A 25,559-nucleotide genomic window follows, 5' to 3' on the forward strand; every position below is an offset into this window, starting at 1 on the left:
GGGATCGCGGGGCGGGGCGGCGCCGGTTCTGGGGTGAGTGAGTGCCAATGGGAGCTGGCAGTGGGTCTGGCCCGTGGGAGCTGGGGCAGGTTGTGAGGCCCTGGGATGGGCTGGGGTCAGCAGGGACAGGATAGGGTGGCAGGGGTAGCAGCGCTGGGGACGCGTGGCTTTGGATGACTGTCTGTCCTTTAGAGCGTCTGAATGCCCAGATCGTGTCTGCCCAGAGCTGCACGGGCCTGCTCACAGCACAGGAGGCCCAGCGCGTTCGGCAGCTGCAGCAGGAGAACCAGGAGTTCCTGCGCATCCCACGGAGGTGAGTTCTGCAGGGCTGCCTGGGTGCCCCTTGGCTGGCTGGGGCTCTGGGGCTGATCCCTCCTTGGCTACAAACCTGAGGACAGCCCTCAGGCTGGCAATACCCTGCTTTTGGAGAAGCCCCTAACTAACCTATATGAGCAGGCTGTACAGGTGCCAGTCCGCCATGTGAGTGCTGCCAGTGCCAGCCTCTCTGGCCTGATGGTGTGGGTTTTCTGCCCAAAGCTTGGCACTGCTGAGGCAGGTGCATCCAGGCTGCCTGGTAAGCTTTTTCAGAGCTTTGTGGATGGTGAACAGAGAGATTAACCCCCATCTTAACGACCCTACAAAACTTAGCTCAAGGAAACAGCTTTGTGGTATCTGGTGTACATGCTCTCTGCTAATGGAGTTTGGAAGGAACAAAGAAAGAAGGTGTACTTAAAGCTGCTGAAAACAGATGCATGTGCATCTGAACCATTACTTCAGCATAGCTGAATGTGTGGTTTTTATGTTCTGTTTACTGAAGTAATGTAGCTGGACTGACTGCTATTTCTGACTACTCACTCCAAAATATGCTTGTTATAGGCCACGCTGGGATAGGACAACCAGTGCAGAGGACTTGAAGCAAGCAGAGAGAGAGAGCTTTCTCGAGTGGAGGCGACAGCTTGCCCAGTGAGTATGCTGCTTGTGGCTGGGTAAGTAGCTGGTGGCATTTAGTGACACAAGAAGCAGTGAGTTGTACTTATCCTTGTTGGACCAATAAAACTGACATTACTCAGTAGCTCTCTGTACTTGTCCTGGGAGGCTGGACATCCCAGCCACAGTCCAACATGTCTTTGTGCTCAGCTCTGCAAAACAGTCTTGTGTGTGCATGTTCTTTTAAATGAATTCAGGATGGCATCTGATGTTCTTCATTCACCTGTGAAGTAGAGGGTTACTGGATGTGTCTTTCAAGAGCAACAGTGCTGCTCTGAATAGATGGCCATGCTGCCAGCCTGCTGCATCCAGCAGCCTGTGCTGGTCTAGTACTGCATCTGCTGGCTTGGAGACTTGGCTGGTATCTGCTCACACCCTGCAAACCCATGCTTACCTTGAGTAAAGTTGTTCAGGTGGTGGTAACACCAAGTTAAAGGTTGTGTAGAGGTATTTCAGGTACCATCCCCAAATTTCAGGTTTTTTTCCAATTGGTACTCAATTAAGAAAAAACTACTGGCGCTTGGGATAACTTCTCTCATTTGTTATCATGGCTCTCAAATTTCACAGGCAGACTCTTGATGAGTTCTTGTTCTTTCCATCTTTTACCACTTCTGCATTGACAAGATCAGAACCCATTGTATCACCACTAAACCAATGCCACTGACAGCAGTGTACCTGAGGGCTTGATCTGTTTGAAAAAACATCAGAAATAGTATCTCTTTATGAGTTTGGTTTGATTACTCTCTGCAAAACTAAAGCCTTCTGGATCTAGGGAAGAACTGGTAGTGGGCTTACAGCCTGCCATGGAACCAAATGTGACATTGTTTTTTCTGTTTATCTTAGCCTTGAGGAAGAAAAAAAGTTAATTCTAACCCCATTTGAAAGAAACTTGGAATTTTGGCGTCAGCTTTGGAGAGTCATTGAAAGAAGGTAAAGTATTTTGCTATCCACTTTTTAAAAAGTGATGTTGAATGTATTTTCATTAATTGCAGCTTTTGAGACAAGCTTCAAATGTCTCAGAACAGGAAAAATTATTAAGTTAGTAATGTTTTGTTATCAGCACTGCAGTGATTTTGTTTTTGTGGTGCCTGCTAGCTCTCAACAGTGTGATGTGCATTGGTTCACTGTGAGTCCCCGGTAACTCTGTGTTGGAGGTCTCCTTTGAGAAAGTGCCTTTGAGGTCTCTTGCCAAGATTAACCCCTTCCCCTCCTTCCCAACCAAATTGCAGCTGATGTTCAGGAGCAGAAGGCAAGGACTAAGGAATGTTGGGAAAGAAGGAACCTCTTGGTCCTTGTTTCTTTGCCACACAGAGAAGTTGCAGCAGTGCACCGAAGACAACAGGCTGTCTTACCACAGGAATAGCTTTGTTTGCTCTGCTGAGCTGTAATACAATAAGAGTGGTATCTGCTACGTTAATCTAACTGGGGCATTTAATTTCACTAGTAATTAGGTTTAAGATCGTCTAATTTCACTTTCCTAAAATTGAAAAATACTTCACCAGTGAGGTCATGGTGAGCTGGTCCTTTCACAGAAGGGCCTTTGTAGTGAGTGCTGCTAGGCCCTTGGCTGGCAGAGTGCTGGTCAGGAGCATCCACTCTAGGGTATCATGATGTACACTGTGAGTGTGCAGGGTGTTTTGAGGTGACTGGAATGTGTCATTAATGCCTTTCTGCTCCTGTTGAAGCTTTTATTTCATGTAGAGTGAGGATGCTGTCTCAGAAGTGAATGGAAAAGCCACTCAGTCCTTTAACCTTTACAGATAATTTGATCTGTTGTCAGCCTTTTCCACATATTTGCTTCAAACTAGTTCCCAGCAGTGTGGTTCAGTAACTTCTCTGTATTCCATTCCAGTATGATGGTGTCAGCTTTCCCTCATATTGATCTTTGAATGTCTGTAACTGTGCAGTCCTCTTTGTACCCATGGGGCTTACTAAGTTATTCCCTTGGGGGGGATTACTGATTTTTTTTCATTACAAACTGCCTAGTGAAGCTTGAAATTCTTCCATTCGACCTGTGGTGTTCTGAAGTTGTCCTGACTTGACAGAAATCCCTGTCACATAGAATTGGCATGTGATAATACCTGGCAGAATTTTAAATTACTTGCCTGGAGAAGTTCTAGTGGAAGAGGCTGTAGTTAAATTTTCCCTTCCTTTTGACAAAAGAAGCATGAATGCCTTTGGGATCTGAAGCCATTGCATTTAATTACTGTGTGGAACTAACGAGTCCTGCTCATGTATGTGGTGGCAACCTGTTCTCTGGGTCTGGAAGGTGTTTCCTAGAAGCATCTTGCAAGGCCTTGCTTGCATGGGGGAGCAACAAATTTTACTGAAATCTAAGGCTACGTTTTCATTGTTTTATGCTTTTTGTGACAAAAAGAGCACAGAGGAACTTTTGAAAATGTCCAATAGCAAACACTTCGAATCTGTATGTCATCTGTATGCCATGTGGGAGGCTTTGTACATCTTGTTCCATGCAAGGAGGACAACAATGTTCCAAAATATCTCACTGTGTAGGAAAGCCACCTCTTCTTTCTCTCCATAACCACCCTGCCACAGTTGAGGATGTGAATAGGCAGAAACAAAGTTGTGTTACCACAGTTTTTAGTACCATTCTAAAAGATGGAGTACCACTACTGTGTTTCTTGCGTGCTGAGCATTTCTGAAGGGTAGATGGGTTGGCAGAATTGTCTCGTTTTCTTCCCCCTTGCTGGCTGTACAATTGTGCAGGAGAATGAGCCAAATGAGGAGGAAACACTGTATGGCAGTACTGGCTTGTAGCACAAGCATGGCTCTGTTGGGCAGGTGGACTGCTGAGATGCTCTGTTCAGTAAAGATATTTAGTAGGATAATACAATTGAAACTATTAAAATTCCAAGGAAAACCTAAAAATGAATAATTGCTGTGTCTTACTGCTTTCTTTGGGGCAATGTAAGAATGAGTACTTCATGGGGCTTCCCTTTACTTTTGCAGTGATATTGTAGTCCAGATAGTAGATGCCAGAAACCCCCTTCTGTTTAGATGTCAAGACCTGGTAAGTAAACCACTTTCTTGAATATTGTGTTCATTTTATGTCTTAATGTTTATGTGATATATTTTTTGCTCAATGCGTTCAGCCACCTTGAAGCTGTTTTGCTGTTGTGCCTGAGTGGATATCTTGTTAATTGATGCAAATATTCTGGCATGAAATTATTTTTTTTCTTTTGGTATTTCACACAGAATGTTGTGGATTTAGAGGCTCTTCTGCAGATGTTACATTGCAGATACTATTTTATTCCTCATTATCCATTAGAAGTGTCCTCACCTAAAGGAATTGTCTTATGTAAAAGCATAGTGGAATAAAAGTGGGTGAGGATTACAAAGCATCAAAAATTATTCGAGTGACAAGTTTGTAATGATAGGCTATAGAACACTGCATCAGGGAGACATGAAATTGCTCAAATAGTTATATTAGGAACTCCTGCTGCAGGGTGCTGATTAATATCTTGTCACAGCTCTAAGCAGACAAGGTGTTTGCACACATGGCCAGCAACAAGCTGTATTGTGGTAGTTGCATGCTCCAATTTGTTTCTTGTGGCTGTCTGCTGAACAGCACTTCCACCAACCTAGGGATGGTAAGCTTGGCTAAACTCCTGTGGATCTGCATGGAGTAATTTGTGTTGCTGCTCTTGTGTTGTCTTGGGGTGGAAGGAGTCGAAACCAGAGTACAAACTGATCCTTCTCTTGTTTTCTGTAGGAAAGTTATGTTAAGGAAGTCAGTAATGACAAGGAGAACATGATCCTGATCAACAAAGCAGATTTGCTGAGTGAGGAGCAACGTGCTGCTTGGGCACAGTTCTTTGAGAAGGAGGGTGTCAAGGTGGTGTTCTGGTCAGCTTTGGCAGAGTGTGAACGGCTGTGTGGAGAATCAAAGGTACTGCAGGTGACCTGTTCCGACTGGGTCTGTGCTGGCTGCAGCTGGGAATAGATAAGCACTGGGTTGTCAGCTCTTGGGATCTGGCTGATGACAGCTCACTGAGCCAGCAGCAGGGCTTGGGGTTGTCTTTGCATTTCACCTCTGAAGTGCTGTTCCCACAGGAACTGGGCTCTGAGGTGGGAGCGGAGCACCCCAGCGGTTCTGAGGATGGATGCTCCAGTGAGGAAGACGACACAGCACAAGGAAGTGCAGAAAGAGCGTCCACAGGCAGCACTTGGCAGAGTGCAAACCAGGCCCTGGGGAGTGATGATAACAGCAGTGATGAATATGAAGACTGTGAAGATGATGAAGAGGAGGACTGGCAAACCTGTTCTGAAGATGAAGCTGGTGACAGCATAAATGCTGTTGGTCCAGAGAGGATGGAAAGCAGGACTGATGGTGCTGCAGTGCAGCACAGAGTGCAGGAGCAGAACAGGAACATCAGGAACTTCAGCCATCTGGTACAGAGAAATGAGCTGCTGGAGATATTCAAAGCTATGCACAATGGACCAAGGGTGAAGGATGGGGAAGTAAATGTTGGGCTGGTAAGTTGGACTTTGTGCTTAAATGGAACTTACTTAATCTAAATTCTAATTCCATGTGCCCTCCATGGGAAAAATTCATCCTGTAGTCTGGCTTCCTATAACGGTATAAAAATTGGCAAGCACAAAACACTGTGGGTTCTGTGCAAAGATTAATACTGATGCTCCCAGGGCTCAGTGTGCCCCCCTGCTTGCCCTAGTTTGTTTTTTTTTTAGAACATTTTATTAAAGAACTGTCAGAGCTCTGTCAGTCTTTTGGCATCACCCTGCCTAATAACATTTCACTTCTTTGTCATCTAGGTGGGTTACCCTAATGTTGGCAAAAGTTCAACCATCAACACAATCCTTGGAAATAAGAAGGTGTCAGTGTCTGCTACACCAGGCCGTACAAAACACTTCCAGGTATTGCTAACAAATAACATCAGTCTTTTTATCATTTCTTTTCCCCAGTGGAAGAGAGCTTCGTTATGACCTACTTGCAGCCACATGCACTCACTGAGAACTCTGCCAGCCTGAACTGTGGTCAGCGAGTAGGTTGGAGAGGGGTGGTCTTGATGTGTATAATTTTGGAACTTTAATTCTTGCTTCTAAACTTGTGCTCGATTTTGAGTCACTCATGAGAGCTGCTGTGCAATGGGGCATGTTTTCCATCTCCTGATTTTATTTAGTTACCTTTCCCTATTTTTCGAACACCAGTCATGAGGAGAGAAGCTTTTTAATGTGAGTGTTCCTCCAAGTAGCTTAAGGTCAAGGCTTCAAACTATCCTTGTTAACATCATTGCTGTGAATAAATGTAGTTTTGCTGATATTTTCATATTGATCAAACTTTGATTTTGAGGGAGCAGCTCCAATGCTATAGTGTTGGACCATTGTGGGATTTGTACTTTTTGAACTCCTAGCTGTTTCAGAAGGTCCAACACACTTAAAGGTTTCTGGAGTGCTTTCTCCTCTCTCATCAGACTGGAGAGCTGAAGATCTTGCTGCCCCCATCTGGACACCTTATTTAGGAACCTTGAAAATGTTGCTGTCTTCTACATCTGATCTGCTTAATTCATTGGCTGGAACCAGCAGGGCAGATGTCTGTCTTAGTAGAATTTCTGCTTATTGTTATTTGCATCCATGTTTCATCTATGCATTTGATTTTTTTTTTGTTGTTCCTTTTACCTCCGTGGACACTGAGTTGCCATAGTGAACTAATGGGTTATTTATCATGTAGACCCTGTATGTGGAGCCTGGCCTGTGCCTTTGTGATTGCCCTGGTCTGGTGATGCCATCTTTCGTCTCTACCAAGGCAGAAATGATTTGTTCTGGAATTCTGCCTATAGATCAGATGAGGGACCATGTTCCACCTGTTTCTCTAATATCCTTTGCATGGGGTTTGTAAGAGTGCATGTAGGGGTTGGATCTGGAGTATGCCAAGTAGCATGTTCCAGTCCTGCTAGCAGCACATGTGCTCATGCTTTGAGGGAGGTGGGACATACTGGATAACACAGTCCTGCTGTGTTGGTCTTTTCCTATCTCATTTCAACTTAGTCATGTTGTCAGACTTGTGTTATTTTTCTGGTTTGCAACAAAATCCAAAAGTCATTTTTTTGTGTGTGCTCTTAGAGTGACATGGGCAAGATTACTTGTGTAGCTGTAAATCACAAAGAGGTTTCCTTCACTAGCTCATGTTTGCCAGCATATCCCACGCAATATTTTGGAAGCAACCTATGGAATAAATATCATAAGGCCAAGGGAAGATGAGGACCCAGATCGAAAGCCAACAGCTGAAGAGCTTCTAACAGCATATGGATGTGAGTGATGATCCTTTTAAAACCTGTCACCTCCACTGTGTGCATGGTCCTGAACATGGCCTTAGGAGAACATTGTAAAGTTAGGCCCAGCTTGGGTTTGTTGTGCATTGGACCTCTTAGATAGGACTTGCCCTCCTCTCAGGAATGGTCTTTGTTAATGGCTGATCTCATGTGGGAGTTGGAGTGGTGTCTCATCTGACAGATGTAGTGATAGTGTGGAAGATACTGGTGAAATGCCCTGCCAGTCTATAGTGTGGTGCTCTTACCCTTTCAGATACCTCCCACCATCTGTGTCTGAATTAGACTTTGAAGAATGACGTGAATTCTCATTCTCTGCCTTTAAAACAAAAATAAAACCCTAGCAGTTTTCTTCTAGTAGAGAGGTGTCAGCTCTTATAATTTCTTTCAGGTCAGGATGCTTCTGCAGTACCTTTACATTCACAAAGTTCTTTCCTTTTTTTTCCCTGCTTTCCGCAAGAGAAGCCTTATTCTAAGGGAGTATTTTTGAGAAAGAATGTGAATGGGTGGTTGGGCAGCAAAGAAGAACACATTAACATTCTCTTGTACTTACAAGGAATATACTTTGGATTTCTCTTCCAGATATGAGGGGCTTTATGACATCTCATGGACAGCCAGACCAGCCAAGATCAGCTCGATATGTGTTAAAAGATTATGTCAATGTAAGTGCTTGCTACATCTGGGTTTTCTTCTCTTCTCAGAGGTGAATTAAAGGTTGCACTGGAGTACAATGAAGTCAATTCTATTTCTCTGGATAAAATCACCATGTATCAAAAGACTCTTGAAATTGGGCTACTTTTGTGTTTTAAAAGAATAAATTGAATCTCTCAAGCTGCCTAATCTTAGAAAGGTGATTGCTTAAAAATATGGTGCCAGCTAAATAAATAATCATATCTCCAAAGTAGCTAGAAGATACTCAAGAAATGAACCCAAAATGTACAGCTGGACCAATATTTGGCACTAAGGACTGTTGCTCTGAGTGTTGTAATACTGCATGCTTGTTTAGCACCTCTCGGCAACTTATTGTTGATAATTTCTTAATAGGATCCTCTGGTGCTCCTGAGAGTTTTGCTCTGTGTTGTTTGCAGCTGGGCACTGCAGCTGCAAATGGTGCTTTGATGTAGAGGTGGAACAGTACTTCAACTTAGGAGTCAAGCCAGTTGTTGTCTGGGAGAAGAAATAAAGTGTACTGATAGTCTGCTAGTGTGAACCCCTAAACTTCAGGCCCTTCTTAGGTTTGGAGTTGTTTTCTTTCCTCTCTGAGTTTCTCTTGTAATAACTAAGTCCCATTGCTTTCACAGGGGAAGCTGTTATATTGCCACCCACCTCCTGGTATTGACCCAAATGATTTTCAGCACCAACATCAAAGATGCCCTGACAGTACAACTGTGCAGGCCACTGGACAGGTGAAGCCTGAGAAAAATACCAAAGCAAAACAAATTGAAAATGTGGTGGACAAAACTTTTTTCCATCAGGTAAATTCTGGAAAAGATTTGTTCTAGGAATTTTTGCTGCAGCACTCATCTGTAGTTACTGGGGGAAAACCACCTTTGAGGATGGAGGTGTGCTGGGTTGAGTTAATGGTGTTTAATGCTGTGGGATCCGCATGTAATTTCTACCCAAGAGCTCTCTGTTCTTTTTATTATCTCCTAAATCACTGGGAATGTCCTCGGCGACAGAAAGATTGCTAATGAGGTGTGCACAGATGATTTTTCAGAGGTCAGCAGGGTGACCCTTGTCATTAGGAATCAGACATCAATCTTGAGCAAACAGAAGGGTGACTGGGAAGAAAGACAAGGAGGAATGACTTGACAACTGACCCAGAACATGGTTTGGAACTTACAGGTCCTTCAAAGTGACATTCCTTTCCTGAGCAGATGTGTTTAGAGGATGTGATAAGCTTTTTTAAGAGAATTGATTTATTATTACGTTGGGATTTTGACTCAGAACCTGAAATCAGATGAAAAGAATACAAACTGATTTAAAATCCATTTAAGGAATCTCAAAATTAGGTAGAAATGGGAATTTTTCTTAACCTGTATGATTTGTGTTAGATCCTACACGCATCTGTTTTGCCTTTACACTACTGAAAAAGTGAATTAATGACTTACAGTGAAATATGAAATCCATATGACCAGATCTGCATACCTGACAATGATTAGAACAGGTTTTTAGCCATGAACAGGATGGGTCATAGATAGCATGTTCCATTCTGTGTGCTTAGCTGGATGTGAACACCATTTATTTAGCGCAGCTAAGATAATCATGCATTTTGAAAACAAGAACTCAGGCTCTTTTCAAAAAAAAAAAAAAGTGAGCTATTTCAGAAAACTGTGACCTGAAAAGCATTTTTGGGATTACCAGACTGTTGCTCTGTCTGCCCAAAGTGCTGGCACAGGCTGCGAGCCCCGTCAGCACTGCCCACGCTCCAGACTTGAGCAACTTATTTTGGTCTGTGGCTTTCCTGGGCACCAGATTTATTTGTGAAGACAATTTGTTGTGCACAGAGCAGAGGCTGTGAGGATCCATCCTGGTGCTGGAGCTGATGCTGGCTGGGACATGGTGTCACGTTAGTGGCAGATGCTGGGGCCCGGGCACGGCTTGGCAGCTTGGGCTGCCTGCCATGACCTTCCTGCAGCTCTGGAGCAGGGGCTGCTGGGTTTGAGCTTGCCTGTGTCTGGTTTTACTGACATAATGCAGTGTTTGAGGATCTTCTCCTTGGTCACTGGAGGTTGTGTCTCCTTTTCCAGGAGAACGTTCGTGCCCTGATGAAAGGGGTCCGGGCTGCCATGGGCTACCGGCCTGGGAGCGGCCTCGTGCCTGCGGCTGCACCCAACCCTGCCAACGTGGTGGGAAAGCCCTGGAAAAAACACGGGAACAGGAACAAGAAGGAGAAAATCCGCAGGATCACCAAGCACCTGGAGGCTTAGCTGTGGCACCAGTATCTTGCCTTTTCAGGGCAGGGACTGCACTGTCTCACAGGCCTTGATTGAGGGGGAAAAAAACAGATAAGTGGGCATCACTAGCTCACCTGGGAGCTCTCTGCAGTGGATTGGCCTGGCAGGGGATGAGAGTAGGCTCTGGTGGCTGGAGTTCATCCCTTCTGAGAACAAAAGAGACCTGGCTGTTCGTGTTATCTGGAAGCCAGCCCAGACATTTGACTGCTGCTGAAACATCCTTTCAATGGGAGCAGATGGAGCTGTGCAGGAATGTTTTTTCCTTCCATAAAGGATGTATTTTATAGCTGTTGCAATCAAAACAAGCCCTGGTAAAACTGAGTAAAATCTTTATCAGTTGAATTTCAATGAGTGATGTTTGTTACATTTTGAGACACTGTTGCTCTTTTTTTTTTCTTTTTTTTTCCTGGTCTTTAAGGCTTGTTTCTTGGTTTGACAAAATTCTTTAGTGTGTTGACAAATGAGGTAGAATGATCTTTATTGGCCTCTTTCTTCTCTACTGTTCTCAGTCCTATTCTGTAGAATCTGTAACCACTCCCTATCTCCCAGCTTGAGCAGAGCACAGCACACCATGCAAGGAAAATGTTGCCTTTATATCCTTTACACTGAGCTGGTATCAGTTGTTTTTGTGTGACTTCCCACTGGTATTTTAAAACATTGGCTCCATATGACTGCCTAAAAATCTGGTGCTAATTTGTCCTTAAATATACTTGAGATTTTACTTCCTGTATGTGTCTCATGATCTGTCTTATTGCCCTAAGTCAGAGAATTGTCTATTAGCAGATTTAATTGAGTACATGAGTATTTGATGCTAAAAAGACTTTACTTACCTAGGGTCAGATTAAGTGAGATTTACTTCTCAGCTGCCCTACTGAGAAAATGTTTGTGCACTTGGTCAGAGCTCTTTGTTCCTTGTTCAGCACAGGGAGTAATGATAGGACTGGAAAAGTTCATGAAGACGAGTCATGCTTTGTTTTTAGGTGGTGGAAGGAATAACGCATGATGCTGGTCTCTTGATGCTATAAAAAGGGATTGCTGTCTTGTAATTCTGTCCTTTCTAGGCTTTAAATGTGGATGGAGAGATGAAAGCAACTGCTGAGCAAAGCCACAGCAAACCAAGCCAGTTTTGCTTTGTGACCCTTTGTGTGTGTCCTGTACAGGCAGTGTATGCAGAGGGTCCCCTGACAGCGGAGCTCTCACCTCAGCTCCTGCTTCCCCTGGAGTGCCTGCTCTCGAGTTCCTAATTACATCACTGGAGGGAAGATAGTTCCCTGCCATGTGTAAAGGTAAAGTATAATTACCCTGAATTAATATGGTCAATGGTATTTTAAATCAGTGTACCGTAGCAGAAAGTAGATTCTTAGGAGAGACTGTTTAATCTCATTCTGGAGAAGGTGATCTTTGTTTCCTGAAAAGGTTGTGCCTCAGTCAAGTCTGACTTCTCCACCCTCCTCACAGGAGAGGTATCTGCTTTTGTCCCTTACAATGCTTTAGGGACTTGATTGCTCAGAAGCACTCCTTTGTTTTTGTCCTGTTTTGTGTGAAGCTATTACCTGTCAAACTGAGTATCTTTTATTGAAGATGTAAAACATTTTTTCTATTCTGTTTTTCTCCTTTAGAAGCATTTTTAATTGTTAGCCCATGTTGCATGTACCCAAGTTCTCTTCTTTAGCATTGTCCACCCTTTCCTGTTGGCTGGGTCTCCATGAGCCACCTTGCTGGACAGGCTGTGTCCTGATGTAGACCCTCCCAAATTTAGTGAGTGACAGAAGTCCCCAGGCCCTGAGAGTTGGGATGACTTCGTGTTGCTTGCAGAAACCTTTTGCCATGAGACCTGCCAAGCAACTTGCAGTGTTTGCCTGAGTGAATGGAGGATAATGTAAATATGACCAAGCAAGTACTGTGTGCTCAGGTGTTAAATACAGACTGCTCCTTGCTGTGCTAAAGGACTCTTGCCTCAACAGAAGAAGGATGTAAAGACCTGTTAATATTTCATGCTGTTACTGAGCAGTGGGCAAAATAGGTAAGAGACAAATTAATGCTTTCCTGTGCTGGTTTGATGTGTTGCTGAACCACATCCCTCACTGGGCAGTGCCAGCTGGGCCTTGCTGGCAGCTCAGTACAGCACATGGCAGCAGCTGGCAGGAGTGAGGCCGTGCGGGCACTGCTTACTTGTCAGAGCCAGCACAAAGGACACAATGTGCTCCGCCCTGGCCACCTGTGAATGAGCTTCTGCTGCTGCACTGCTGGCTGGAGAAGGCCAGTTTCCATTTTGGAGTGCTGTTTTCTTCAAGTGCCTTGTGTGTGTGGAGGGAGTGTGCGGGCTGCAACTGGTTCCAGTCTCTTCTTTGGGATCCCCAGCACCCCAGTGCTCTGTCTCCCCTTTCAGGCAGCTTTCCTTTTAATGCAAGCAGTTTGTTTTCCTGGCTTATGTTCCCTCCTGCACTGATACCTGCAGCAGAAATGCAGAACTGGTTTGGGAATATGTTTTGGAGCTGAACTGGTCTTTGATGGTATGTTGCACTTGCATTGAGACCTAGAGATGTCTCTGCTGCCTGGTTCAGGGAGTCTCACATGAGCCTGCAGTCTGTCCCACAGCATGTGGTGTCCCAGGAGATGATGGGTGGGTCTGTGCTGGGTGCCACACCTGCAGGGCAGCACTGGCAGCCTGTGGTGGAATCACCAGCTCTGCCCTGGATGTCCAGAGAACTGGGGCTCTGCTTCACACACAGGACTTGTCATTGCATATCTGAGCTACCATCTAGGCCATCTAGCTACTACAAAAAAGTGTTTTGCAGTCTTGTTGATGAAGAGCAGTATGTTTTACTCTGTTCCTCAAACCTGAAGCATCATGGGTGAGCCGTTGAGAGGTAGGGGATGCCAGGATGCAAATCCCTAAGCCACTCTGTGGGTGCTGTGACTCTGCTAACTGCACTTGGTGGCAGGTGATGTAGGAGCTTTGCTTCCCTGGGCTTGGCAGAGTCAGCACTACACAAACATTTCCTCTGCCCATCACCCCACTGCAGACTGTGGGGCTGTCAGGGTCAGGTGTCTGATCTTTTCCCAGTGTCTCAGGTCAAAGATCAAAGGGATGATGGCTTTTTGCACCAGGGACTCTGCAGCAAGGGACTGCCATGTGGGATCTCGCTGGTTTTCTGCAGTCTCCACGTGGCCCAAAACTTCTCTGTTGTGTGTCTGGAGGAGGCTGAACTCCCCCTCTCCTGCCGTTAGGGGCCGGCCTTTCCCAGGCAGACGAGCAGCCCTGGTGCCCCAGCAGCAGTGTCGGGTCCTGCTCCAGTTGAGGATCCCAGCAGAGGTGTGGCTCCCCGGGGAATCCCCACGCCAGCCCTGCAGAGCTGCCCTTCCCAGCCACCCGGGCAGGGAGGTGGCCAAGGGGACCACAATGGGGAGTGTGGCTCTGGCCATGGCAAGGCAGCAGCTGCATCCAGGGCCTTTCAAGCTGTTCCTACAAAAGTGAAGCTACTCTTTTCTAATTCTCCTGAGACACTGTTGCTTTAAAGTAAGAAGCAACCTTTCTTTTTTCCTCTCTGGTCACAGCTCCTTCCCTCCTGTGAGGAGCTTCAGACCATTGCCCGGCCCCTGCAGGATCCTTTACCCCATTTGTCTGTGAGGAGCAGTATTGTGCTGTCTCCCTTCCCTGTGTGGTGGCTCTAATCCAGTTTTTTTACTGAGTTTTTTCTTTTTTTTGCTGCAGAAGGAAAAAAAATATTGGGGAAAAATATCCTGGGGCAGCTGGGAGAGGAGCAGGGAGCAGTTCTCGAGAAAATAATCTCTCCAAGCTAAATGCCTGAGGTGCCCAGGACATCTTGAGACACGAAGAGAGGTCATGGTGAGGACAAGAGGAAAAGAAACCACTACTGAGTCAGAGGAACTCTGCCCCAGTGTTCTTTCTTGCTGTGGGAAAAGGGTCTGTCCCATGGGTGGTGCCAGGGCAGGAGGACTGCATCTGCTGGGTGGAGCAGACTTGGGTTTGCCCTTCTGGAAATGCAAGCAGCCCTTCATCACTTGGGGGCTGAGGCAAAGAACCAGAAACATCATCCATGAGGGAAGGTCCTGCAGTCCAGCCAGGCTTTTTCTGCCTGCCCAGAGCAAAGGGAAGCTGGAAGCATCTACAGAGCCCCTTTGTTTTGGTCAGCATTGGTAGACCAGTGCAGGCTCATCTGGGATTTCACAGGGTTTTCAGCAAGAGTGTGTCTGCTTGGAGCTTCTCAGAACTGGCTGTGCTCAGGGTAGTGCAGGGGGATGCTCAGGAATTCCCTGTGTGGTCTCAGGGAAAGGGGAGTCTCTTACTTTTGACACCACATCTTGCTTGGCCACTCTGTGTGCTCCTGAGCCCTCTCCTCACATTGGATAGCAAGGGAAGTGTGTGAGAAAGATGGAAGCCAGCACTATTCTGCGTTGCCATGGAGAAAGGGAGAACCAAAAACTTTATAGTTTCAAATGCAGCCAGTGTTCCTCTTTCTGGAAGGAGGCAGTGCAGGTCCTGTGCTGCCCAGGGAGCTGCCTGGGGCTCCCCAGAACCCACCTGGGGCTCCCTGGCACCTGCCTGGGGCACTGTCTGCTTCTTTCTCTTCACAGTGGACTTTGAGGATGTGGTGGTGCATTGGAGCCAGCCCAGCCCTGCTGCTCAGCCTTGCTCTGTGCTGTGCCCAGGCACCTTCAGACAAGCTGCAGCCTCTCCAGGATATCCAAGCACCTCAGCCAAACAAGCAGTAAGCAGCAGAAGGTACTTCTTTGGGGCTCTCTGGGGGAAGGTGAGAAGCTCTGGGATGCCACCACAGGCTGCCATGCCATGTTGTGCCTGAAGCACTGCCTGGTGGAACAGGGACAGTTCCCAGCATCTTTCCCACTTGTCCTGCTGAGATATGGCATGGGGGGGTCCCCCTTTCTCACCACTGATGTCTTCCTTCCCTGGAACTGGGGCTTTGGGAGAGGTGCAGCCTTACAGCTGGATTTAAACCCATCAGTCTCCTCTTGTGACTCTGCTGCTGTTTCCCCCTGCATTTAGGCTTACAAACCATCCCAGTGGACTTGAAACCTAATCCACTCAGCAAGGCAGGAGAAAGAGACAGTCTGTGGGTCACTGCTGGTGGCCACCACATTTCCTGGTGATCCCTGGCTGCTAACTTTAGCACCAAGAACCATAGACCAGTGAGATGGAAACCCATCCAGCAGGCTGAGTATGTCTTCAGTGCTCTGTGTGGGGGGCTGACCCATCACTCATGGTCTGCATGTAAGGAAGAAAGAAATGGAAAACCATGGTGTTTCAATGCCTTGGTCACTTCTCATTGAGCTCTGCTGGCTGACACTGGCATCCCTCTGAATGAACTGCTGAGCTGGCACCTGCCTTGGGCAGTGGAAAGTGCACAGTTCATGGATGGGGTGAGGATGGGGCCTGGGGCCACCAGACCCGGCCTGGTTTGCCTGCAGCAGCAAAAAGAGCTCAGCAGAGCTCCTGCTGATAAGAAGGGGCTGCATTCATATTTCCAGAGGCCTGAGCACATTGGTGAGTGGCAAGGCTCAGAAATCCAGACGCCAGACAATGGAAAGGCTGGAAACATAAAGGAAAGGAAATTCTTCTGCTGTATTGCCTTTCCTATGGCGATAAGATAACCTCAAGTGAAACAAAAGTCCCTGCTGCAGACACTGGGGTGGCACCTCGGCTGCTCTCTGAAGCTCAGGAGGAGCAAGCTTTATCCGTGCGAGCCGGGATCTCCCAGCTGCCGGCTCTGGCTGTCACAGGCTCTGCAGCGGGCACAGAGTGCTGCTCCCAGTGCTTCACAGCGAGCCTTGGCCTGGCCTGCTCCTGCTCCATCCCACAGGAACATCTGTGTCCTTCATTTACACTCCTGCAGGGGAAATCGTAGAATAGTTTGGGTTTAAGGGGACCTTCAATGACCACCTAGTCCATCACCCCTGCAATGAGCAGGGACATCTTCAACTTGATCAGGTTCAGAGCTCCATCTAACCCTGCTTTGAATGTTTCTTGGGATGAGGCAACAACCACCTCTCTGGGCAACCTGTTTCCCCTCATTCTAACGAATTTCTATCTTAAACCTAAATCTGAATTAATCCTCCTTCACCTTAAATCCATTACCCCTTGTCATATCACAACAGGCCTGACTAAAATGTTTGTCCTCATCTTTCTGGTAGGTCCCTTTCAAGTCCTGAAAGGCAAATCTGAGGTCAGCCCCAAGCTCCTCAGATTGAGCTCCAAGCTCCAAGTTCTCCTCTCCAGGCTGAACAGCCACAACTTTCTCAGCCTTTCCTCACAGGAGACGTGCTCCAGCACTCTGATAATCTTTATGGCCTCCTGTGGCCCTGCTCCCACTGCTCTAAGTCCTTCTCATGCTGGGGACCCCATGGCTGGGTGCAGTGCTGCAGGTGGGGTCTCACCACAGCAGAGGGGCAGAATCTCCTCCCTCACTTACTGCCCATATTGCTTTAGATGCAGCCCAGGACAGCTTTGGCTTTCTGAGCTGCCAGTGCACATCACTGGCCCATATCCAGCCCCCCATCCACCAGCACCCCCAAGTCCTTGGCAGGGCTGCTCTCAGTCTGTTCTGTATTGATATCAGGGCTTGCCTCAGCCCAGGTGCAGGACCTTGCATTTGCCTTTGTTCAGCCTCATGAAGTCCCCACAGACCCAGTTCTAGGGCTTGTACAGGTCCCTCTGGATGACATCCCATCCTTCAAGGGTGTCATTTGCATCAAACACCTTGGTGTCTCGCTTTAAATCTTAGTTTAAACACTTTGGAAGAGCTGAGAAAAATGAGGCCACAACATTTGCTAGTGATACATTTCTATTGGGTATGTGTACATCCCAAAGCTGGTGGCAGATGTTGCAAGCATTGCTGAGTGGCTGGGGGACAGAGTGACGTGTTCTATGTGTTATAGGTAATTTTTCAGAGCGGGGGGGACAGGGACAGAGTGGTGTCCATGTGGGCAGGAGTGGGAGCAGGATTAGGGACTGCCAAAGAGGAGGCTGTCATGGGAGCAGTGCTGAGTGGGAGCTGGTTGGGAAGGGGCTGGAAGACAATCTAATGTGTTCTCCAGTGCCCAGAGCTAAACAGACCACGAGAGGAGGTGCAAGGGGCACAGGTGGCATCTCAGTAAGGATAGAGGTGAGCCTCTGCAGCACTGTCCTGTCCCAAAGAGGGGATGTGATGGGGTGGGTACCCTTGGGACAGCAGAGAAAAGGAAAGGAGGAGTGCCACTTCTGTGTCTCAGAGTAAGGGGACAGGGAAGTCTGAAATGGAGCTGGCTAGAGCCAAATTCAGATTACAGCCTGCAGGCTCAGAGCAGGCCCAGATTAACTGCGGAAATCATTGCAGGCTATTTTGGGCAGCAAGACTGGGATGAATGATGAGAGGAGTTCAGGGAGGCAGGCCAGGGCTGGCTCTTTGGCTCAGGAAGGCCCCAGGCTGTGGCACTGGGAGCAGCAGGGTGGCTGCAGGAGGTCGCCCTGTGCTGACCTGCTCTGTGCTGGCCCCAGAGGCGGGTCCCAAGGGCTGCCTTGGTGTTCCATCATGGACAGCTGCTCTTCAGAAGGCAGTGGGATGGGTGCTGTGCCCAGCAAGCAGTGCCTGATCCCTTCTCATGGGGGTCCCAGGGTGGGAGCTGTGAAGGTGCACACTGGTGCTTGGTCAGGCTGAGGGAAGGGACATTTCAGGGATCTGGTGAAGGGAGGAGCTGTGCAGCAGGGGCTGGAGCACATCACACACTCCTGTGGTTTGCAATTTTCCAGCAGCTGCGCTGTCCTCTGCCCTGAGGTGCAGCAAGTGGAGATCAGTGGCCTCAGCCCTTTCAGATCTTGTATTCAGTTCACCTGGATTCAGCAGAGCTGAGCTGTTGGCATAGGGGGACATGCAGGAGTCGGCAGCAGCTTTGCTGGAATGGCTGTGACACTTGCAGCAGCTGCAATCTCTCCCTTCATCCAGCCCTGGGAAGCAGGAGCCAGCAGCAGAGCAAAAAAGGGCACAAAGCACCAAAACACCAGGTAGGTGTTGTACAGCTGTGCAGCATGGTTTGCTGTAGCTCTGTCTGCTCCCAGTAGCCCTCACTGGCTGCTTCTGCTGGGATATCTGGGGAGATACCACTGGCACCAGAGCCTCTGATGGAGCTCACCCCAGCAGCAGCCACAGTTGTGCTTAGGGGGATGGAGAGCTGCCCAATGCATTGCACCAGTGAGGTTGGCTGCAGCTTCCATCATGGTCCCAGTGCTGTTCCCCTCCCAGGTGAGCTCAGTGGGTCGGGCAGGGGTCCCCTGTGGAACATCACTGCAGGGTCACGCTGGCTGTCCCATGGCCATCAGTCACCCTGTGGTCTTCCCCTGCCCTGGGCTTGCAGCAGATGTGAGCCAAGCACCTCCTGCTCCCTGCTCTGCCAGGGAATGTGGTTTGTGGACCCACTGAACAGGCTTTTGGTCCTCATGACCCTGCTGGGGAGGGGCCCCAGGTGGCCTTGCAGCAGCAAGGAGCAGAGAGGTCATAGAGTGCCCTGCTCTCCTCCCTGCATGGATGCTTTGTAGGCAGAGATGGGTTCGTGGGTGGCTCTTAGACTTCCTGGTGAGATGACATAAGCTCTCCAGGTGATGATCCTCTTTGCCCTGGGACTGGGAACAATGTGTCTCCTGTTGCAACCGGTGTTGCAGGGGCCAGGCTGTCCCTGGGGTCAGGCTGAGTGTCCCAGGGGCAGGACGGCCACTGGCCACGCTGGGTCCCCATGTGGTGAACGCACCAGGCTGAGTGCCTTTGAAGTGCCCTGCTGTGCTCTCTGCTCCAATGTTGGACAGGATCTGAGCAGCCATTGTGCAAAGCAAAACAAACCCTTCCTATCTGTCCCAGGCTCAGAGCTCAGCTCTGCTTCCAGCTGTGAGGCTCCAGAGCCAGCACAGCCCTGCCAGAGACTGCTGATAACCATCTCCCCTTGCAAAAGAGTTCAAGTCCCTGCTCCAGGCAGGCGATGTCACCTTATCAGCACTTGAAGGCTCCTGATAAAGGGATCAATCTGACTTCAGCTGCATGCCCACCTGCAAACAATGTTCTGGGTGCAGCCAAGGTGAGGGTGGCCAGGCCCACTGCTCTCTTCCTTTGGGAGGGTCATGGCTGCCCAGACTCCGCAGGGCACAGCCAGGGCTGGGAACAATAGTGGCCACTGGCGACCACAGGGGGGGCGATTACCGAAAATCATGTGCTCACCCGGCCACTGCAGAGGCAATTTGTCAAAGTCCCGTTTTCCTTTCCCTGATAAGATAGGGCTTGAGGAATACAATAATGCTTTTCTGAGATACAATCGTGGCTCTTCTACCCAGCACACACGCAGGGGAAGCTAATTTTGGCCATGCTGGGCTGGCAGGGGCCGAGAGGAGGCTCCTGTCTGCCGGGCTGCAGTCCAAGGGACAGGGCAGCACCCTAAACCCAGAGGACTAGGACAGCCCTGGGGCTGGCACACTCCCTGCTCCCTGGGACACTCCTGGAAGATGCTATAGCTGCAGAAGGAGCTGTTGCTGCTGCCTTCATGATGGGAGCTGATATGATGTGACCCAGTGCTGCAGCTCTGCCAACACCTGCTAAGCCCTGTCAGAGACTGGCAGCAGTGCTTCCCTTGCAGGCACCCAGCGCATGTAGCTGCACCTCACACCCTCTTCCCCCCTGCCCCGTGCTTTGAACATTATCCCACCCCAAAGGTGGCACCAGGATGCCTGGCCAGTGTTCATGCCCTGGCCAAGGCAAGCTGCCCCCTCCCAGCTGTCTGCTCCATGGCAAGCTGGCTGAGCAGGGGGAGGAAAGTGATCTTGGCTGCCTGTGGCAAGCCAGTCCCTCCACAGGCCACTCCTGTGCCACCACAGTCTCAAGGGGAACGGAGTAAAAGGCGCCATTGGCAAAGGCAGACCTTGCACAATTCCAGCCTCCCTGGGAATCAGACCCTTTTAATAACATGTACAATATTTGTAGGTGGTGGATCTGGCTTTCCTCGGGAGGATAATGAGAAGCACACCCATCTGGCAGAGCTGACGTTTCCATTTTGGCATGTTGCTTGGGATGCACTTTCTGCACAGTTTGAAATCTGAGCATAATCCTATCTTCATGAACCACATTCACTAGTCTGATAATGTGACCCCACAAAAGGTCAATGGAAAAGTTAATATAATTTATTGGCTGATTTAAAAAAAAATCTAATCATCTCTTTTTCCTTTTTCCTGACCCCCCCCACCCGCACCCAGTGCCCTGCTGACATTTTCCAGTCAGTCCCAAAACAATGGCCAGGGTGGGAATGCTCTGAGCGGGTGCAGCTTTAGAGGAGGCTTTTCCTGAGGGGCTGTGGATGGATCTGCCTGCTCAGACCCTTCTCTCTAAGAGGTGTGTCAGGGGTGATGTGCTCAGCCAAGGTCACCAGCCTGGCCAGGGACAGGCTGGCACCAGGTCAGGCTTGGGCAGATCTTTTGGTTTCAGTGTTTGTTGGGTATCCTCTGCTCTGTGGGGTGACTGGAGTTCAGCTGCTGTGGACTGTGAGGAGACACACCTCCGTTGTTGATCATCTCTGCTGGTTTTGTAGCCCTGGAGAGTAGGGAAGGAGGATCCAGCCAATTCCTGGGAGTCAGGCGGTCTTGGATGAAGCCATCAAGGGCTCCAAGAACCTTTTTAGGGACACAGTGCCCTGGGAGGTGCCATGCTGCTTCTAGGGAGGGCTGCAAGAAGCTGCAGTGCACACCCGTGAGTTCCTATGCATGGCTGTGTGCCAAAGGGGACCTGTACTCATCTTCCTCGCACCACCCTCCCTCTGGCCTTGGTTTCCCAGGCACCAAGAGCACACTCAGCCCGGGCTGTCTGCAGAGCCCCAAGCGCTGTTTGGAGTAATTAAGCAGCCAGGTGTTTGTCAGGGCATGACCTGTCCCAGGAAAGCAGACGAGCTTGCTTGTTAGGGTGGAGCTGCAAAAGTAATTACGAGCTGCAAAAATAATTAGACTTTTCTTACTCTAAAACCTCAGGGATAGAGAAGAAAGGACCCCAGAGGGCAAGGAAGGGTGGAAAGGATCCAGCAGCTTCTCTTCCAGCATTAGCTGCTACTTTGAAGTCGAGGCTTTGGAGCTGCCACGCTGAAGAGAGCACACTGGGAAAACATCTTCTGGCAAGAGCAGGGGAAGGAGAATCCCAGAACTGCCCATCACTGTCAGGCTGCAGCACTGCAAGGTCTGTCAGGTGCTGCCACGGCTGTGCATGCAAAGCCTGGCTCCTGTCAGCAGCTGACTATCCTTCCTGGCTTCTTCAGAGCACTGCTCCAGGCCTGGCTCTTACCAAGGAAAGACTGGAGAGATGGAGGGAGCCTGAGCAGTGTGGCTTGGAGGGCAGAGGGCAAAGGTAACTTCTAAAGTCCGTAGTTTCAGAAAAGCAAAATGATGTTCTAACGTGGTGTAAATAATGTTCTCACCTTGTGCTTTGTAAAGCTGGTTTGTGCACAGGGCTGGCCTGGCTGTGCAGCTGTGCCTGATGCCCACCCTGCCTGGCACTGCCCACCAGCAAACCCAGCCTCCCCAGTGCAGGGAAACTGGGCTCCCACACTCTGAATGCTCCCCTGCCTTGCTTTCCAGTGTCTTGAAGGTGAGCCGACCTTCTCCAGCCCTTGCATAAGATGTTCTTTGTCCATCAGCACATTTGGCTCCTGCTCTGTTCCAGCTGGTGCTGGGCCATGTGGGCAGGGAATGCCAGTCCTGATGGAAGCAATGCTGCCAGTCTGGGAGCAGGTGAGGAGACACCAGGGCATCAGAGGGCACTGCAAAAGCACAGTGTCTCAGATCATCATAAACTCAGGGACTTTGCCCATTTAGTTGAAATAACAGAGATGAAAAAGTTTTTGAGGATGACTGATGGTGGGTCAAATGACCAGACAGCGTAACCTGCTTCATTCTCTGAGGCGCCATGCCAGGGAGAGGAGCTGCACACAGGCTTTGGTTCCTGTCCTCTCTGAAAGCAGAGCTTTGGAGAGCACAAAGCAGAAGAAAGGCTTCCCAGCCCTCTGCTTTGTTGTAACAGCACCGACTGCCAGTCTGCCAAGCACTTTCCCAGGAGGTGCTGTGAGAACAGGGTTGCAGAAGTCACTCCAGCAATAACTGCTTGGTCTGCCCTGGACCATGCTAAAATTGTGTCCAGTTTCAAAGTGCAGCAAGGGTTACAAGTTGTCCCTTAGCCTTGCAGGATGGGGGCATCTTGGTTTGGGATGTGTGATGAAGTCCTGGAGAAGTGCATGTGAAATGTGCCTGTTCCTGCCCCTGTTGCAGTCCCCAGTGGCATGGCTGTAACAGAGAGATTTGGGTTTGGCTACCTGGTGGCCAGGTGTGCAAGGTGTCTCCTCACCTGGAGTTCAGAGCACTTCAGCTCCTTACTGCCATCAGAGATGGCTGGGACAGGGGCCTGTGTGGAGCTCCAGCCTGGCCCAGAACAGCTGCAAGCAAGATCTGCTGCTTCTCTGCAAATGATGATGAAGGACAGAAGGTGAAATCAAGGGTTTCATACGCTATGAAATCAAGTCCAGGGTTTGGTTTGCTTTTTTTTTGTTGTTTAATTGGGTAACTTTGCTGTGACAAATATGTCTCAGAAAGTGGGAACCCAAACAGCAATAGTTCAAAGACATTTTTCCAGTGCCACACATTTAAGCTGCTCATCACAGCACAGCTTTGTTGGGCGAAGTGTAACAGGGATTGTATCCCCTCTTCCTGCCAAGGGTGTAAGAGCAAGGCACCAATTCACAGATCCTGAAGAATGTGACAGTGGAATTTCAGCAGCTCTAATGCTCTGCAGCCTGTGAAGGCTGCACAGAAACTGAAAGGAAATATCTTTGGGTTTTTTCACTTGGCTTTATTCCTAATTCACTCTTTGATGCCATCAGCCTGGGATAATAAGTTTTCAGAGATACGCTTGAAATTAAGGAAATGAGTCTGATTAAGTCCTTTAAACATACTTTGAGAGAGAAATGTATAACAATAGAGGTATTAAAGGTCCTATTTTCAAGTAATTCTAATATGAAATCAAAACATTGAGCTGCTGGATGGTGAGATCCATTAGTAGTGTGTGTGTGCATTCTTCAGCTGGAGAGGGTATCACCTTCTTCAGCTAGGAGAGTTGCCAGAGAGCTTGAATCTGTCCTCTGTGCTGGGTGGGCAGTGATCAGCAGATTCATTTCACAGTGAAATACTTGCAGCTAAATAATAGAAGCACAGACTCTTGTCCTTTGCTTGTTGTATTTTGCTGGGTAGAAGTGATGGTTTCTCAAGAGTGTCATGTTCAAGGCTTATATGTAGGGGTCTTTTAGCTCTGTTTAGCTAGTTGCTTTATTTTTCTTAGCAGTCCTGGGGTAATTTAGCTGTAAATGGGTTACTTGGTATGGGGTTTATGCTGTCCATTGGTCAGGGTGGAACTCCCCCCCATTTACTGGGATACTTCCCAGTGAACTCAGCAGCGTTGCAGGTATCTCCTGGGTTCCCTTGGAAACTTTACCCTGTGGCTGGGACAACTGCTACCAAACTCAACCTCTGTCACAGTGTGGCAGCCTTTGCTCTGCTGTTACGGGCACCAGTGCTGATGTGGTGCCCCAGGATTTCAGCCCAGGCTGCAGGCTGGATGGGACAAACCCTGTGCAAGCAATCAGAAAACTGGTGTCCTCAGTGGAGACAATCCCTCAGGGAGCTTCTGTGCATGTGCTGCACAGCAGCTTGATGAAATGCTGTGGTGGAGGTGTGAAAGCAGGTAACAGCACTCAGATCCCACTTCCTTAGGTATGATGTGAGCTAGGCAAAGGCTGGCAGTCCTACTGACTGAAAGACTTCTGCCTTATTTTAAAAATAGAAGGGAGAGGGAAAGGGACAAGTACCAACAAAAAGGATGTGCCAAGTAGCTCCACAGTGATTCCATTATGGCTTTGTGGCAGCAGGGAACCAGGAGAGGAGAGTGGAAGGTAAAGTCTGTGGAGGGAATGGTCTTCAAAGGACCTGAGAAGTAATCTGGAGACAGGAGTGACCTCCTTTACTGCTTCTCATGGCAGTCATGGGGCTAGCAAGAGGAATAGGAAAGCACAGTATTATTTTTTTCATCTACTGTAGAAAGTGACTTTTTAAGATCTTGTTCAAGTAAATGGAGCAATGAATTCTCCTTTGCCTCTGACTGCTGTTGAAGACCTGCAACTTATTAGATAGGCTGCTATTGTAGTGGAAATAACCAGCCAGGCTATTTTAAACCATGAAGAACTGGATGTCTGGGAGATGGGGGAAAATGGACTGGGTGGCACAAGAGAAAAGAAACTTCATCTGTGACAGTCTTGGGCACATTGTACAATTTCCTCTTAAAGCAGTTTCACAAGCTCATCTGGCGGAGAAGTAATAAATTGTTCAACAACTCAGACTTGCCAGAGTAGTTTAAGAGCTTTCAAAGGAAACTTTTAAGGACTTGTGGCTTTCAACTGCATGTGAATCATTTTGAAGAGTGAAGCTATAATTGCTAACCTCCATTTAATGAGTTACCATATACCTGTCTGTGTTCATGAGCTCTGGCATTCAGTTCAAGAGTCACAGTCCCATGCAGATCCCATGCCCATGTCCGAGAGCCCAGAGGGATGCCACTGCTGTTGCCAACTTACTGAACTTGAAAATCTAAGCTGGCAGAGCCTGCAAGCAACTGAGGTCAGAGAAAACACATAAAGGCAGTAGGAGGAGTGTCATGTGTACACACACAGCCAAGGCACAGAGCCATGTCCTTTCTCAGCCCCTTTTCTTATGAGCCTCTTTTTGTTTGCCTAAGGATGTATGGGGATTAGAAAGAGTGGGCTATGGGGATTTTATCCCCTGTGTAACACCCTTGCCAGGAAAATCAAACAAACAGGGCCAGAGGTGTCCCACAGGAGGCCCCACAGCTGTCCTCAGGGAGGGCTTGTTGGTACAGGGCTAGCAGAGGTGTGCTTGCAGCATCTGGGACCAGATGTGGCCAGCTGGCTGCTGCTGCACTGCAGAGGTGGGTCCCATAAGCTCCTCTGAGCTAAGGCACATATTTATACAGCCCTACCAGAAAAGGCAGGGTGGAACATGCTAATATATACACATTAAAGAGACTGAATAAATAAACAGTAGGTTCTGATTTATTTTCTCTGCTACTTGGATATCTTAGTTTTGGCACAAGATAGATTTCATACACAAACATGATCCCCAGATAGGTTTTTGTCCTGCCTGATTTAGAAACCATGTGCAAAGGAGAAAAACTTCAGAAATGTTCTTAAGGCATAATGATATTTATTCTGCTTA

The 25,559-nt window shown here is 48.3% G+C and overlaps 1 protein-coding gene across 1 annotated transcript; it reads left to right on the top strand.

Moving 5' to 3' along the window:
* Positions 1–173: 173 nt before the first annotated feature.
* LSG1 (large 60S subunit nuclear export GTPase 1) lies at positions 174–10,980 on the top strand. Its single transcript, XM_031055412.1, has 12 exons — positions 174–313; positions 877–963; positions 1,831–1,917; positions 3,958–4,018; positions 4,721–4,897; positions 5,062–5,484; positions 5,782–5,883; positions 6,698–6,841; positions 7,154–7,277; positions 7,878–7,957; positions 8,597–8,770; positions 10,046–10,980. The coding sequence occupies exons 1-12, from the start codon at positions 174–176 to the stop codon at positions 10,223–10,225; spliced, it is 1,779 nt and encodes a 592-aa protein (XP_030911272.1). The 3' UTR covers positions 10,226–10,980.
* The last annotated feature ends 14,579 nt before the right edge of the window (positions 10,981–25,559 follow it).

Source organism: Geospiza fortis, unplaced genomic scaffold, assembly GCF_000277835.1.
Source record: "Geospiza fortis unplaced genomic scaffold, GeoFor_1.0 scaffold172, whole genome shotgun sequence".
Taxonomy (NCBI): domain Eukaryota; kingdom Metazoa; phylum Chordata; class Aves; order Passeriformes; family Thraupidae; genus Geospiza; species Geospiza fortis.

Coding starts and splice junctions, on each gene's coding strand:
- LSG1 (XM_031055412.1), top strand. CDS start 174: ATGACTGTCTGTCCTTTAGAGCGTCTGAATGCCCAGATCGTGTCTGCC. Junction 4,019..4,720: donor TGTTTAGATGTCAAGACCTG/GTAAGTAAACCA, acceptor TGTTTTCTGTAG/GAAAGTTATGTTAAGGAAGT. Junction 5,884..6,697: donor GCCGTACAAAACACTTCCAG/GTATTGCTAACA, acceptor TTTATCATGTAG/ACCCTGTATGTGGAGCCTGG.